Source organism: Anguilla anguilla, chromosome 6, assembly GCF_013347855.1.
Source record: "Anguilla anguilla isolate fAngAng1 chromosome 6, fAngAng1.pri, whole genome shotgun sequence".
Taxonomy (NCBI): domain Eukaryota; kingdom Metazoa; phylum Chordata; class Actinopteri; order Anguilliformes; family Anguillidae; genus Anguilla; species Anguilla anguilla.
The window spans coordinates 4,888,258-4,904,801 of record NC_049206.1 but is presented as its reverse complement, the minus strand read 5'-3'; the positions used below and the strand labels follow the sequence as shown (position 1 = coordinate 4,904,801).

The 16,544-nt window shown below is 45.5% G+C and overlaps 2 protein-coding genes across 11 annotated transcripts in view; both read right to left on the bottom strand.

The window, feature by feature from the left end:
* Positions 1 to 16,544, bottom strand: part of LOC118229578 (transducin-like enhancer protein 1) — a 539,102-nt gene that overhangs the window by 111,090 nt on the left and 411,468 nt on the right. The window lies entirely within an intron of this gene.
* Positions 1,256 to 7,488, bottom strand: gpr35b (G-protein coupled receptor 35 b). Of its 4 annotated transcripts, none has more exons than XM_035421703.1 (3): positions 7,220 to 7,488; positions 4,463 to 4,556; positions 1,256 to 3,416 (listed from the first exon to the last, which is right to left on the bottom strand). In XM_035421703.1, exon 3 carries the CDS (start codon positions 3,404 to 3,406, stop codon positions 2,456 to 2,458), a length of 951 nt encoding a protein of 316 aa, XP_035277594.1. In that variant the 5' UTR covers positions 3,407 to 3,416; positions 4,463 to 4,556; positions 7,220 to 7,488; the 3' UTR covers positions 1,256 to 2,455. The 4 variants fall into 4 exon arrangements, with proteins under 4 accessions (XP_035277594.1, XP_035277595.1, XP_035277598.1 ...); XM_035421704.1 differs by having other exon boundaries at positions 1,256 to 3,411; XM_035421707.1 differs by having other exon boundaries at positions 4,463 to 4,553.

Below are 16,544 nucleotides of genomic sequence, written 5' to 3'. Positions count from 1 at the left end.
TGTCTGTTATATCACTGTACACAAAACTCACATATTGGAGTGTCTCTTGCTATACACTGGCATGAACACGTGCTGACCTAAAACCTAAATGCAGGTTCATGCTAAATTCATTGAGCAGTCTCAACCTAAAACGTGTAAAAATTACCAGCAAATATTGAAAAAATAATTCCAGGCAATTGGTCTATTCAAACTATTTGAATAAGCGGAACTTTTTTGTTCTACAGCGCGAACACACACATGCACACAACACACGCGCACACATACACCTAACTTGTGAGCAGTGTCCTGTCTTTGGTTGGCACTTGGCCAAATTGGCACGCTGGCTATCAGTTGCTATGGAGACTCATCTCTGTCACCTTTTCCCGTTCTAATAAACCATAAAAAAACATTATGAATTCCTGCTGATGTGCCTCCATTTGTCTTAGTTTTTATTTGAATTAGCATTTTATCTCTGCTTTTTATTGATACCTCAAGCAAATGCCACGATCGTTATAAAACCATCACAGTTTATATTGTATGACCAGCTGGTGGCACTGTGACCGCGAGGATGTCAGATCTCAGTGCTTGGTACATAAAGCAGGTGAGTGTTATCTGCGGCGACTGCCAATTTCGCCCAATCAGGGTTCTCTGGTGTTAAGCGCAATGGCTATGGTTCAAATTGACCGGGACCGAGCCATGAGCTCAAACCGTTTCCGGTCTGAGTGTTTTTACGATTGCACGGAAAGGTCCGGTACGTGCATAAAGTTAGCTGCTGAAGAAGGGAAGTGACTCGGTCTATAACCCGTTGTTGGATAGGAATGATGGATGCCTAGGATTACGGATTGAAGTTGTATTTGACGAGCGTTTATTGTCGTTTGACATCCGTTGTTGAGGAGTGTCATTTTAAAACCATAAATGTAGCCTATTAACTTACCTTTTGCATCTTCCAAATAACTTGTTAGTTAAACGAGTTCTTAGTCAAATTGGCAAGAAAAAACTATGGGTGTCTCGTCGTTCGCCACTTTGAAAAACGACCCCTTGCATTCTAATTACCGTCCGTGGGAGGGCAGCAGTTCGCCACAGCCGAACTGTTCAGAATGCATTTAACCTGGTTGCATGTGAGCCCTTCTCCGTCGCCATTGTATTCATGACATGATCGAATTATCAATCAATCAAACTTTATTTATATAGCACATTTCACACAATTGAATTCAATGAAGTGTGCTTCACATTTAAAAATTAAATGAAGTAAAAAATAAAAAAAACTAAACAAAAGAAAAATTGAGATGCACGTCTGTTCCATTTGTGTAAGGAGCAGAATAAACAAACAAAAGGAGAAAACAATCAAAGACTAAGAAGACAATAACATGCTACAGAAAATCTCGACTGAAAAGGTATGTCCTGAGTTTGCATTTAACAATGTCTCCTGTAAAGGGGGGGGGGGGGTGCGGCACTGTCCCAGAGCAGCCTCCTCATGTCACTGTCCTGGTCCTGAAAGTAGGTAAAACTAGGAGAAGGCAGTTGGAGAAGCAGGGTTCTGCCGGGAACATAACTAGTCAGCAGGTCATTGACGCACCCCTGAGCACGCTCACAAATGGATTTAAAAGCCAGTAAAGGAAGGTATCTTAAAATCAATTCTTAAATTGACTGGTAACCAGTGCAGGGACTTTAGAACAGGAGTGCAATGTGTTTTCCTCTTCCTCATTTTGGTTAAAACGGTACCAGGAGCGTTCTGTATAATTTGTTGCGGTCCTTGTGTCTTTTTGGGTGTGTTGCAGTGGTCAGTTCTGCTGGTGATAAAGGCGTGCTTAAGCTTCTCCTGCATGTCATCTGGGGAGAGAGCAGGCCTGACCTCAGCAATATTTTTTAGGTGATAAAAGCCCGTTTTTGTTATGTTCCTGATGTGAGCTTCGAAGTTCAACGATGCTATCAAAGATGGCACGCTAGTTCTGAGCCTGACGTTTAATGTTCTTTCCCACTAATTTTCAGTCGTGTTGTCAGGTCCTCTCATGGGGTCTAGGGTGCAATTACCAGAACCTCAGTTTTGCCCTTGTTTAACTGGAGGAAACTGTCTGCCATCCATCCATGCATTAACCCTTTAAAGGTATAAGATCACAAATACAGGATCAGAATGTTCTTAAATGAACATTCTAATGCCGATGTAGCAATCGCTAACTGGTAACCGAAAGCCGTGGAGTTGCTTGAACAATGAACATTCTAATCACATACAGCATTTTGGTTAACATAACACAAGAAGTCAAGGATGGCCTGGCAGCGACTGCAGCCGTTGAGTCAGAGAGCCGTTAGTCGTCCGTTATTTGGTGTAGAACCGAGATTCTGTCTTCCGGTAATCCCCAGGTTCACGCGCATACACCTGGGCAGGTGGGCATGACTCACAGATACTCAAATCTAGCTCTCAAATCCAAATCCATCCCCGGTTTTATTTTGCCCCAGGTAATTAACTGAACAGGTAGTGCTACTGATTGGCAAGACTGTAAGTCAGGCTGATTTGAGTAACAGGCATATGTTGAGGGTCAGGTGTTAATTTCAGTGCAAAATGTTCTTTGAATAAGAAGTAATATGCTATAGAATCTAAGCAGCAGTTCGTTGTCGCGATCCATTTCGTAACGGACCAAATGTTGTGCACTAAATTATATGTTGCGCAGTTTGAAATGTGCTGGGATTGCATGGCAACGCTGAATTTAACAAGCAACATAATGTTGAAGGGGGCGTAACAGACGATGAACACAATCAGATTTGCCGTTATTATGGCGACGCATTTTCTCTTCTCCTCGTGGGTGATCACATGGTCGTCCTTCAGCAGGGAAAAGATCGTTAGACTGGAGCAAAAGAGAATCGTGCAAAACGGAAGAAAGAATCCCAGAATGAAAAAAACCAATACGAACCGAAGCTCAATGGTTTCCAGAGCTATTTCAAAGCAAGACTGTAATTCTTGCGTACTGTTCAGCTTGCTATACAGGACGCATATCGTCACAACCACCGCCCATAAGAAGACGCATATCGCGAAAGCCGTTCGTTTCCTCAAACCGTGCGCCCTCGCGCAGAAAGGAAACTTGACGGCCACGAGCCGGTGGACGCTGATGGCCGCAACAGTGAAGATGCTGGCGTACATGTTCAAGTAGTGGACGGCAATAAGGTACGGGCAGAAATCCCAGACCTCCAATTGGTTGAAGAAGCTGTATATCCTGACGGGGAGGAAGAGGATGAGGGCGAAGTCGGCCACCGCCAGGTTGATCATGTAGACGTGCGTTTCCGTCCAGCTCGCTCTCTTGCGGAGGAAAACGCACAAGGCCGCGGTGTTCAGCAGGAGGCCGATCACAAAGACCGGGATGTAGGCCACCTTGTAGAAAAACTTCACCTCCTCCATTAGGGTTAGATTGCACCCTTCAGTCTGGTTCCCGAACATTCTCCCTCATCAGAAAAAGTAGGAAATATTAATAATACTTAAAAGCCCTAAATATAATTTTATCATTGTCATTTTGATTGCATGCACCGGCGTCATTGAACTATTGTTTGCACATACTGTAGCACGTTAATTTAAATGTTCCCAGCTACACATTCCTCAAAAAAAGCTCTGAATTATTTTAATCAGCTTTCAAACTGGTTGCCACACCCTCGAATTTTGTGTCATTACCTCATTCGTCTGTTTTTTCTACTAGTGTGTATGGCAGAGGGTGCCCAGCCCAGGTTCTGGAGAGCTACATCGTACGAAGGAGTATCCTCCACTGTAGAGACAGGACGTGTGTGTGTGCGTGTGTGTGTGTTTCCTCAGATATTTAAATCTTATTTGCAGATGTCAGCATAACAAGCTTTTTTCATCATTGTCATGAACTGACAGTTGGATCAGTGTGCACAGTGCGTCTAGCGGGTAACTGGTCGGTTGGGCTGTTTCCAGGTGTGTCTAATTGTGAGCCTATTTAAAATCAGCCATGTTGGCTATGATGGTGATCTTTTTGCAGCTAGATTGTGGTAGTATGCAGACCTGGGTCAAATACGTATTTGTTTTGGATTCAAATACATTTCTGTGCTCTGTTGATCTTGCCTGGTTTAGTTGAGGCTGGCAATATGACCAGAAGGCAGGGTTTGCACTTTTTGAGAGTACTTCATTGGTTCCTGTACACCAGACAAGATCATAGCATAGAAAAGTATTTGAACCCGAAACAAATACGTATTTGACCCAGGTCTGGTAGTATGATAGCACAGTGTTCGTCTACTTTTTTCCCCCCCTGAAGTGTCTTAACAAATTACATGTAAATATCCTACTAATGTGTGTCAAAATCAGTGCCTGCGTGTCTGGCTAGTTTGTAAATAAACTTCCATATATTTTTGAGATATTTTAAAAAAATATTTGGTTGTCCCCAGATTCGACCAGCCTTGTGACCCAGGGGCTGCTGGTTGTCATTGTTTGTCTGTGCTTAACTGATCGATAGAGCAGTTGGTTACACAACTCCACTCGTCTCACCTGTTTTCTAGCGTCTGGACTGGGTGAGCGTTTCAAGGGCGTCGGATCCCCAACTCTCCACGGTCAGGGCCGGGTGCCGCTGGTCCAAGGCCTACTAAAATTGGCAAAAGTTGCTTGTGTGAACTGGGAGAATCAGTTTAATAGGGAAGAACAGAACTCAGTAGGTAAGGCTGGAGGTAATTACACGCAGTGGAGTTTAGAAATCCAGATCCAAATCCAGTTCAGAGAAGATAAGGAAGTGTGGGAATCAATAAGGAAGAGCAAAGGTTTTTGAACAGTTGGCACTGAAAACAAAGATATGACTGACTGGCACAAAAGATTAACCACCAGTATCGGTGTTTATTGACATAAGGTACTGCCCTCAGTTGACATACATCATCTTCATATGAATTGGTCCGTAGACTAGCGAGTATGCTTGTGAGACTCATGGGATTCTGGCTTCCCGCTCTGTAATATCTTGGTTTCAACGCTCACACAGCCTGGCTGCACATGACTAGGTGGCCCAGCAGTGTATCTCACCCAAAAATCGAAACCAAACCTACGCCTGCACGTTTCCGTATCGTTCACCCACAGTGTGCCCACACGTTAACATTTGGAAAGGTCGGTGTCTTAATGAAGCTAATTTTGAAACTGAATCCTGCCATGTTCTAGGATTCAAAGAGAGGTGTATGTTCTTTTTTGTTACTAAAAAAGTAATACAGAATTGACCAGAACATGGTATTTTAGTGCTCTTGATTAATACACATTTAGACCCCACTGGACAAAATATTTGCCCCATAATTATGAATTATGGATGGTATCTAGTCCTGAGGGAAGGATTATTCCTTGTAGCATTTTTGCATACCTGTATATATGGAGCAGTGCTGAGGTGCCAGTATGTGTGAACAGTTGAGCCTTGTTCATCCCACACTCTGTAAACCACATTGCAAATTTGAATAGTAGCCTAGTCAGGAGCCCAGACACTTTCAAAATAAACCTGACCGTAATTCCCCGCTAAAATATTATACTTGTATTTCTCTCTCGATAATAAAAGGAATACATATATATATATATATATATATATATATATATATATATATATGTATATATTTTATTTTATTTTTTCCAAAAATATAAGTTGCCTAATTGATCAGAATTTATGCTTTTATGTCAAACGGCCTTACAGAGCTGAGAATTGACAGCAAAAAAAAAAAAACACTTTGGAGGCTAGGTTATGGAAAAGGTCAAAGTGACTTTGAAAAGGAGGTGGAAACGGTGCTGTGGGTTGTTCCCTCGGTCCTCGTGCAGCGCGCAATGTTCCCTCAGACCCCCCTGGACTCATGAAGTCTTTTGCGCTTTTGTGCCTCTGAACACGAAGTGCAGACCTGGCTCATCGTCCTTTTTTTTTTTTTTTTTTTTGCTTTTTTTCTCAAAAGCGCGAATTTAAAACTTTTTGTATTTTCACTGGAGATGTGCACTTGTCGTCGTCCCCCCCCCCCCGCGCTTTCATTGAAACCGCTTGCCTGTGTACGCATCGTGCCGCAGTCTAATTAGCTTGGCTACTTAGCGGTTGTGTGTGTGCTCAGAATGAAAGAGACTCTCTGGCTGTCTCAGCGGTGGCTAAATGGGTCCCAAACCGTACAGTGTGGCGGCTAACTGAGGAAGTCCTCCATGTTACAAGCGCAATGCTTAACAGGAAATGCCCTGTCACTGTTTCATATCAGCTATCATTAACTCTATTGCATAATGAACCTGCATCACTGTGACATTTTTCATCAATTTATTATTAGTAATAATAATAATAATAATAATTTATCAAATTAGAGAACATTTTAGATTTTCTACTGCAGTTTAAACAGTTTTGTTTCTACAATATTAAAGTGCAATAGGGATTAGATCAAATGCTGAGTCCAAGTGTAGACATAACTGAAAGGCCTTGAGAGCTGTGTACAGTATCCGAGACCATTTTTGGAATGTTATTTTATTTTATTTATTTATTTTTTTTTTTTCAAAATTCCAGGTCAGTGTTCTAGAACTCCACTGATTTCAGCAGTGACCAGCAGTGATTGTTACGTCAGCATTAGAATGTTCAGCTAAGAACATTCTAACCACATATTTGCCACATTGCACCTTAAAGGGTTAAGTCTGGTTTTAAACGTGGTTCATAATCCAAACGTGTTTTTAAAAAATGTATTTATATATTTTTAAAATTATTTTTATATTTGAAAACGATCGCAGAATCGATAGTCAGCCTTAAAGTAGAAATAATCGCAGTGTCATGATCAACATTTTCTTTTTCATTTTTAAAATGATACGATATGCAAAGAAATGATCTGCTTCATAGCAAGCAGCATTGATGAAACCAGATGTCCTGCATGCAGATTACTGACAGTTCTAATGAGGAAACATCAATATTCAGAACAAAAATATCCTTTTACTATATCCAGAAATATCTTTTTTTTTATGAGTGTTGTACATTTTAATCGATAACATATCCCTTCTTTTGGCTAGTTTTCGATGTTCTCAGGGATTTGGAGGAGTGTTATCACATGTTAATGTCATCCATTAAGCTGATGTACAAACACATATTCCACCCAGGTCTGGACATCAGTAGCCTATTTTTCCATTCTGAACCGCCCTCGTAGAAGCGTACTCAACATTGCTCTACCAGCAGTCATAAACAGTGCCTGCAGTGCCAAACATTTCCTACATAACGTTGCATAATAATTTATAATTATGATGAACACAACCGGCGTCTCCTCGTGAGAGGTCCCTTACCGTGCGGTGAGTCGCCGCGGGAACGGTCATCATCGCCCGAATGTGCCGTGAAGCTGTGGCCAGTCACACGAGCCCCGTTCTGCTTTTCACGTGACGCTTATTTAAATAAAAGTCCAGTGTTGATGTCTGAGGGCTTCGACGTTCGTCCAGAAGGCGCGTTTGCATTGCAAAATGACGCGAGTGCGGTCTGGCTGTCTGTGGTGTGTGAACGCGCGGTTCTTTGACAGGAATTGAAATCCGCAGTGACTGGGTGTTTGGTGTTGCTCAATGGTTTTCTTTTTTAAAATTTTTTTTATTTTTTATTTTAGTATTTTTTAGTTTGTTATGTTGTTTTGTTTGTGTTTTTTTCTGGTTTAAAAAAAAATCTTTTTTGTCTGATTGGCATGATTTGTATTTTAGTTTTTTTTGTTGTTGTATGATGCTGGTTGAATTAATTTTGAAACGGAAAGCTGCTGGCAGTCCTCGCTACGTGCTTGTGCACCTCGCTTCAGTCACGTACAGAAACGCCACATCAAGGGGAACCCGAAGCGCAGCGAAATGGGGGGGGCGGGGGGGGGGGGGGGGTGACAGACCTTTTTATGGCAGAAGAAGCGCCTGTTCTCGCTTCCTTTTTCATTTGCATTGTAAAGGTTGCCGAGCAGTATCGTCTGTTTCTGTCATCAACGGTGTGATGTTGAACCCTGGGCCCTGGTGTGTGTGTGTGTGTGCGTATGTGTGAAACCACAGTCTATCGGAAACTTTTCCTTTCCCCCTCCCTCTTTCTATGACTCTGAACTTGACAATGCGACGCTGTTCACGTAAAGCATTCTGTTGCTGACCTATGACCTATGACCGCTCTGCTCTCCGGTCACGGCTGTTTTGCGGAAACGAGAGTTGTTTGTCGCAATGGGAGGCGTGTGTACACGTGCCGCGCACACACGCGTGCGTGCGTGTGTGTGTGTGTGTGTGGTGCTGTTCCTTTGCATGGTCTTTGTGAAACATGTGAATGAGCGAAATGGGAAGCTGGGGGTGGGGAAGGGATGTTTTTTTCTATTGCGTGTAGGACTACTACCTCAGCTTGATGCCTTTGCACAGTTTTGTTAATGGAGGGATTGGTTTGTAGTGTTTGTAGTAGAACATTTTTTAAATTGAATCAGGAAATTGCGCATGCCCCCCCCCCCTCCTTTCCCCCTCTTCAAATAAAAGTTGGCCCAAAAACCTTGCTTGGCTTTTGCGAGATGAGGCGTAATCCTGTAAGTGGGGCGATGGAGGTGCGGATGGATGGGCTGTGTTTAAAATCGAGAGCAGGTGCCGGAGCCGGACGTAGGGGTGAAGAGGTGCCCTTTCAGACGTGAGCCGTCGCGAGGGAGAGAGCGAGCGACCGACCAGCGGTCAAACTTTGACTGGCAGCAGGACTGCCTGTGTGCCGACAAACTGAGCCTTTGAAGAGGCGAAAGGCAGAGGGCCTCCTTTTAGATTGTTGGTGCGGTTACCATAACGACAGCAACAACAACAACAACAGCACAAGAGAACTGAAGAAATCAGTTGCTCAACCAATCAGACAGTTCCAGCGATTCCCCATTGTTTCTGATGACGGGCGGTCGACACCTGGGGCAAAAATGGACAACAGTTGACGAGTGGAACACCAGCAATAGTCGCTGATAGCAGCTTCATTATGTGTCCGGTTACATTAGAGGCTATGACGTGCTTCTGTATTGAGCATTTGCGTGTGTGTGTGTGTGTGTGAGGGAGGGAGAAAGAAAGAGCTCTCTTAGGTTGCTAGGCAAAGTGTTGAAAGCCGCAAGTCAATTAGCCACGTTTACAGTCATCATCTATCATCCTGCCTGATCTCTGTGTGTAATTACAAACAGTCGTAGTCTTTGTGACGGCAGTGCAACACACACAAAAAAAAAACTATTAACAAAGCATTCTTCCCCGGTGGAGTACAAAGTGCTTTGAACATCGTGTAAGAGCAGCTCTGCGTTTATCACCAGCGTGCACCTTTTCAAAAACCGAGGGCGTGGATCAGAGCCGGGACGTCCCGTGCTCTGGAAACGCGCGTCGCTAGGCTCCCTCCTCATCGCGCTGCGGTCCGCGAGCTGAGCTCACACAGACGGGAGGCAGAGGAAGACCCTTCACACACAGCCTTTCCGCAGGCTGACTTTTGTGGGGATCGCCGGTTGAGCGACGAGATCCAACCAATCACAGCCTGCACAGATCCCTCCTTCCCGGGGCGAAGCCGCAGCCAATCGTATGTCTCCATACGGGGCTGCCGAATAGATGACTGCCCTGCGAATCGCGTGCTGGTTTTGTAAGCAGAAATAAGGAGCGATATCAAACATGCGCTTTAGCATGATTTGTCGGCGCGTTCGCAAATTAGGGCCCCAAACTATTACACGTGTTTCCACGGCGACGCTCGTCGTTAATGATGTCTAATTGTGTCACGCTTGGCGGTAATCAGCGCTCAGCGAGTCCCCGGGTAGGGCGAGCCGGGGGGGGGGGGGGGGGTTGGGCTAATTCAGCGAAGCCGCTTTTTCGAGATGCGCCGTGATGGGCGGGCATGACGACGTGACGCTATGACGACGAGCGCCATGGGCAGATGGCGAGGGCGTTGGAAGCTCGCGTTCCCGCTCGTGCTGTCGCTTCGCGGAGTCGTGGGCCGTGACCCCCCCCCCACCCCCCCCCGAGATGACGTGGGATTACTCATCTCCTTTTCCGGCGCAGATTGGGGTTTGACGGGGGGGTCCTGATCCCCCCTCGCTGAGGGGAGTTTTGAGTTGCTCGCGTGAACCCCCACAGGAATCTCACTGAGCCTTGAGGGGAACTTCAGAACTGAGAACACAAATGTGCACTTACACACGTATATGCACACACACGCGCATACACAAGTATTCGCACATGCACATACGCACACACAAACACATGCCCAAAAGCACACACGCACACACACCCATGCACATACAACACACACACAGACAAACAAATATATACGAACACACACACACACACACACAACACACACACTGACAAACACATACGCACACAAAAAGCACATATTCGCACAGAGAGAGGGCAAACTGAGAAGAGATCAGCTGAACAGACAAGTATCGAAGAAAAGCTTTTATTACTTTAACACTGCAGTCAGACTCCTCACCGTGGATGTGTGTGTGTGTGTGTGTGTGTGTGTGTGTTTGTCTGTGTGCATTTGTGTCTGTGCGTGTGTGTTTCTCTGTGTCTGTGTGTGTGTGTGTTTGTGTGGGTGTATCTTTGTGCATTTGTGCAGGGAGTGTCCATGATGCTCATTTAGCTGTTGCCGTTTCTTCCAGCGAATCACAGTGATGATGGACAGGGAGGCCATCGGTGGAATACCCTAATTACCTTTCCAACCCCCATATCTTATCAGAGCACATATTACCTTTCAGCACATTATGTACACACACACACACACACACACACACACACACACACACATATGGCCACAAATCACACCCCCACTCTTTGCACAGTAAGACCTGCCAATCAACTGGTGTATCCATTAGAAAAAGAGATAATTTATTCCCTGCTGAGATGACCCGACTTGCTTTCATTATTAATCCGCACAGGGAGAAACAGGCCGAGAGTCACGGCGGGGTTTCTGTACCTCACAGTGTAGAATATCTTCACAATCGTATCAAGACAATGGCCCAGATTCTGTCCAGTTTAACTTTTCTTCCACGCGCAGTTTGCTGAGTTCACTTTTGGGGACGTGGACGAACTCTCCAGACCACGTACCAGCGAAGGGAAAAAAAACAAAAACACACACTGAACGTTGGCCGAACTGAAAGTTAGCGTGTGTAGCCTATTGCTTTTGGTTAACAGTTCTTTGTGCTTTTTTGCGAAGTGCGAGAGGTGTGGAGAGGAAATGGAGGTCAGGGTTTAAATTAAGTTACATTCATTTAGTGGTCTTATGCAGAGCGACTTATAGCATAAGAGAACATAAGTGCATCTACCTGAGTTACGTAAGTAGCATAGCTGCGCCATGCTAACAACATTCCCGCGCCAGCAAGCACCCGTGCAGTATTACCAATGTCAGTTAGCTACTACGCTAGCCCTGTGAGCACATCACAGACTGCTGCAGGTCGGTTCTGTCGGTGGTGTGGGAGGAGCCAGCCGCAGCCTTGGGGATGACGACCGGTGGCTCGCGGGTCAGCCAACCGATCGCCCGACTGCATCTTTCAGCCCTTTCAGCCCTCTGAGCCGTGAGGTTCTCAGAGACACGTGATTTAGAATGTTCCCAGCTGAACGTTCCGGCGTTGATGCAACAATCACTGCTGGTGACTGAAAAGCAGTCGAGTTCTAGAACACCGATTCACTCGTTCAAAAAAACACTGAAGAACATTTAAAAAAAAATTTTTTAAAACTACTCTTCAAAGGGTTATGCGGGAGCATGTCTCCGCCACTGGCGTCATCTGCCATTGACCAATCAGCTCGACGTCAAGATGTCTACTCATGATGCTGTCATCACGTCGGCCTTCTGTTTCTTTCTTTCATTCCTTTTTCTTTTTCTTCCTTGTCCGTCTGTTTTCCGACCGGTTTGCCTTCTTAATCCGAGCCTCGTCTTTTATTTCCTTTTGAAATTCGTCAGTTCGTCAAGTGCTTCCCGGATGTTTCTCTGCTATAAATGACCCTGTCCTAAATCCTTCTGTTTCGCTTCAGTTTATTTCATTATGTAACTGAATGTTTCGAGGGGAGGGGGGTATTTTTGTTTTTTTGTCTTTGTGTTTTAAGCTGCTGCTGTGGGAGAAAAAAAAAACAGCATTAGGTTTAATGCAGTGTAATGTTTCAGAAACACAGCCTCCGCACTTTATTCATGAGCGTATAATGGAGTACACTTACCGTTCATTTAATTGCGAAATGACTAGATTCTCCCCCTAGTTCAAAGCTAAATAAGGTAACTGTGATTATACTATCCCTCTAATGGTTAGCAGTGAGAGGGTGGCATTGACACGTTCGTGTACCAGTACTGCAATCCCCCTTCATTGCTATTCATAAGCCACACCACACCGTTCCATTATGGCGTACATGCATCTGCGTACGCATGTGTTTTTGCATGGTTTGCTATTGTGCGTGCTTGTTTGTATGGGCGGTTGCACATGCGAGTGAGAGAGAGTTAGTACGCGTCTGTGTACCGACTGTGCGCTTCCTAGTTTGTGTTTTTGTGTGTCGGTGGCTGTATGTCTCTCTCTTCAGTGCTCAAGAACTCTTTATTAGTACCGTGGGGTAATTTTTTAAAATTTTTTGCAGACAGGAGATTCAGCATTTCAGAATGTAAAATACAGATGACATGACAACAATACAATACAACAATACAGTACAGATGACATCATAACAAAGAAGATAAAATTCTTTATCTTTATCGGTAAAAGTAGTTAAACAACAAAATCATAATCCACCAGCCGGAGGGAAGAAGCTGATGGTTTGAATCGAGCTTCAGCACTGGTCAGAAATGTGTGTCATCTCTCACCGCGCAGCAGTAAATAGGTCATCCCTCTGTTACCCCACCAACCATATATCTCTCTCTCTATCTCTCTCTCTCTCTCTCTCTCCCTCCCTCCCTCTCTATCACTCTCTCTCTCTCCCCTCCCATCTGTATTCACTATTCACTCTCACTGTTTTTCTCTTTCTGGATTCACTCTCTCTCTCCCTTGTGCTCTCTCCTTCTCTTTCTCTCTGTCTCCCTCCCTGTCTCTCTCTCCCTCTCTCTGTCTTCACCCCCTCTCTCTCCCTCCCTCTCACTCTCCCACTCTCTCCCTCTCACCCCCTTTCTCTCTCTCCCTCTCTGTCTTCACCCCCCTCTCTCCCTCCCTCTCACTCTCCCACTCTCTCCCTCTCACCCCCTTTCTCTCTCTCCCTCTCTCTCACTCTCTCACTCTCTCTCTCTGCCTCTCCCTCTCTCTCACAGCTGTGTGTTCTGACGCAATGCTGAGCTCCTGCAAGCTCTGTCTCTGTGGAGAATGTGCTCTGCACAGGAAGAGCAGAAATCACACAGCAGCTGGCGTTCCACAAGCACTGTCCCATCTGACCACCTCAACCTTTATGTATTTTACTTTTAATTAAAAGTTTCTGTTTTTGTTGCCATTGGGTTTCTGAAGCTCTTCACTAAGGACTCAATGTTTTATGCTCCTGCGATATTTATTTCCTTTTTCTTTTCTGGACAAGAATTAATTGTTACATAATTATTACGTAATCGGTGTTAACTTTGATGTTTCCGGCTATGCACGTCTCAGACAGGTGCGTTTCAGATTCCAGAGTGCTGCCGGTAAATAAGAGGTAATGAATTTGGGTAAGAGGTGTTTCACATGTGCCTTGTACGAAGTCTAAAAGAACGCTGCATCACATGTCATTAAAATCGTCCTTTAAGGCATTGCTCAAAAAAAACTGCCTTGCTGACGTCATATTTTTCTCGTTCACACACGCATTACATTTTTCTTTTTTAATCTACGCCGTCGTAGACGCGGTATGACTTTCTTTCTCATTTTTATGGGCGCCGCAGTAGTGTTCTGCGCTCTGCGACGCAGTGGAGGCGCAGGCTCCGCTGTTCGCCACCGGGGGGCGCTGTTTCCCCTTCATTCGCGCGTTACGGTGAGTCGGTGAGGCTTGCAGCGCATGTGTGGAAGTTGCGGCGAACGGCACCACTTAACTTTGATTGAAGTTCGCGGAGGCAAACAGGGAAACAGCGGCGGTGAAAGATTGTCGGGCGTATTGATTGGAAAAAGGGAATAGGCATGCGCACACACATAACGATAAGCGAGCGATAAAGTCTTTATTGTCCGCCGAGAGTGACGAAAGAAGTGGAGAAGGGAATGAAAGGGAAGGAAACTGTCATTTGAAAGGTGTGTGTGTGTGTGTGTGTGTGTCAGGGATGGGGACGGGGCGGGGGGCGCTTGTGTTGGACTGTAAAATGGCACATGATTGCCAAGAAAATGAGGAATGGGTAGAAAAAAATAACGGAAGGCAAAGAAAAGAAAAAAGCAGGCACGGATGGAGAGAAAGCAGCGGGCGGGGAAAAAAGGGGGTCCTGTTTGTGCCCCACGGTGCCCGGCAGGCGGGCCGGGCGGGGGCTGGGCGGGGGGGGGGGGGGGGGGGGTGGCGATAGAACTAGGCCACCAGGTCAGAGAATGGGAAATGGGGGTTTTCATCAAAAGGGAGGGGGGAAGGGTCAGGGTGGGGATACCCGCTGTGATGTTAAGAGTGGGAGAGAAAAAGAGCTCAGGGTTTCATCCCTCTCTCCTCACATCCTCCCTTTCCCCCTCTGCGTCTCTCCTGCAGGCTGCTGCTGCTGCTGCTAACTGCTGTTCGTTCATACCCCCCAACGTGTGTGCATGTGTGTGTGTGTGTGTGTGCATGCGTGTGTGTGTGTGTGGAAGAGTGTGTGCAAAGGATCAGAGTGAGGCGAGGGAGGAAGGTGGAAAAGAAAAAGAAATGCTTTTTGGTACTTAATGTGTGTGTGCTTGTGTGTGTGTGTGCTTGCGCGCGTGTGTGTGTGTGTTTGTGAGTGTGTACTGTATGTATGTATGTATGTATGTACAGTATTCATGTATGTATGTATGTATGTATGGTATTCATGTATGTATGTATGTATGTATGTACAGTATTCATGTATGTATGTATGTATGTATGTACAGTATTCATGTATGTATTCATGTATGTATGTATGTATGACACCTTACACTGAATTATGGCTATTTAATTATTTATTTATTTATTTATTTATTTATTTTGAGGGGTTGGGGGGTGGGGGGTGGGGGGTGGCATGGGTAGGGGATTTACGTTTGTTTTGTTTTGTTTTCTGCCAGGCACACACACACCCCCCCCCCCCCCCCCCCCTTGCTGGGACACGGATACCGGGGGATTAGCTTCTGCTCTCCATCAGGAGAGAGAGAGAGAGAGAGAGAGAGAGAGCGCCTCCCGCGAAAGCCAGCGAGCTGAGCCGGACTCTCAGAAATAGGTCAGACCTGCAAGACAAGACACGGCATGCTGACTCACTGAGGGGGGGGGGGGGGAGTAAACAAACAGCTGTTGCCACGGAAACTTATTCCACCCTCTGCCCATATTTTTATTTATTTATTTTTTTGCCATTTGTCACATATGCTATTTGCCACATATGCTACCAGAAATGAGCAAGAGATAGATAGATAGATAGATGGATGGATGGATGGATGGATGGATGGATGGATGGATGGATAGATAGATAGATAGATAGATAAACAGACAGACCCATATCTGTTCAAAATATGCAGAATATTAGTTAAAGCAGTAGTTAAGAATGCTGTCCGTCTGTCTTTTCAAGCCAAAAAAAAAAAATTGAATTTCTTTCCCCCTTTTCTTTTGGGTTGTGTTTTATTCAGTGATGTTCTGGGCAGGAAGGTGGTGTTTTTTTTTTGTTTTCGTTTGGTTTTTTTTTTGCCAGAATTTCGTAAAACGGCCGCCGACCTCAATGAGAACAAAAGGAGCTCGAACGGTGGGGCGTGGGCAGCGCCTTCCCGTCAGTTCAGTCGCCACGCAGGGCGGCGCGGGCAGGTCGGCACAGGCTGTCCACCAGGGCGGGGCCACTGAGTCATCGAAGGCCGTTCTCGCAGGACGGAAAGCTACTGAGCAGGGGCGACATGTTTTCGTCTGACCTTTTCAAACGTGGAGACAAAAATGCTGAAAAAAAAAGACCGCAAAAAGTGGTGTGACTGACCCGGGGGAAAATATGTGCTTTTCAGTAGCGACTGCAAAAGGGGATTGGACTGCTGGTCTTAAGAGAGTCAGGCCTGTGTCAAGCCATTTTCTGAAACTCTTTTACTATTTAATCACCATTAAATCTCCTGCAGGTTATAGACATATATGAAGAGACATATTCTCACCTGTGTTTAGAACAAAAAAAATGTGTGTGTGTGTGTGTGAGTGAGTGTGTGTGCGTTTGTCTGTGCGTATGTGTGTGCGTGCGCGTATGTTTGCGTGTATGCGTGTGTATGTATATGTGTGTGTGTGCGTGTGTGTGTATATGCATGCGCGTGCGTGTGTGTGTGTGTGTGTGTGTGTGTGTGTGTGGCTGTCACCAATCACAGAGTCACCAGACAGGGGCTAATGTGAGGAAGGAGGGGGGGGGGGGGGGGGGAGGGGGGTGAGGCTGGTTTCATCACGATAACGATCACAGCTATGATGATGCAGACGATGATGCAGAAGCGGAGGAGGGTTGCAAAGCCCAAAGAGCGCAGAACAAAAAAAAAAACAAGATATGTCACTAGCGCGCGCTGGACGGAGCTGCCTTAGTCTGAGGGCTCTTATCGGACGCTCGATCGACGGGCGTTAGCGAGCGCCC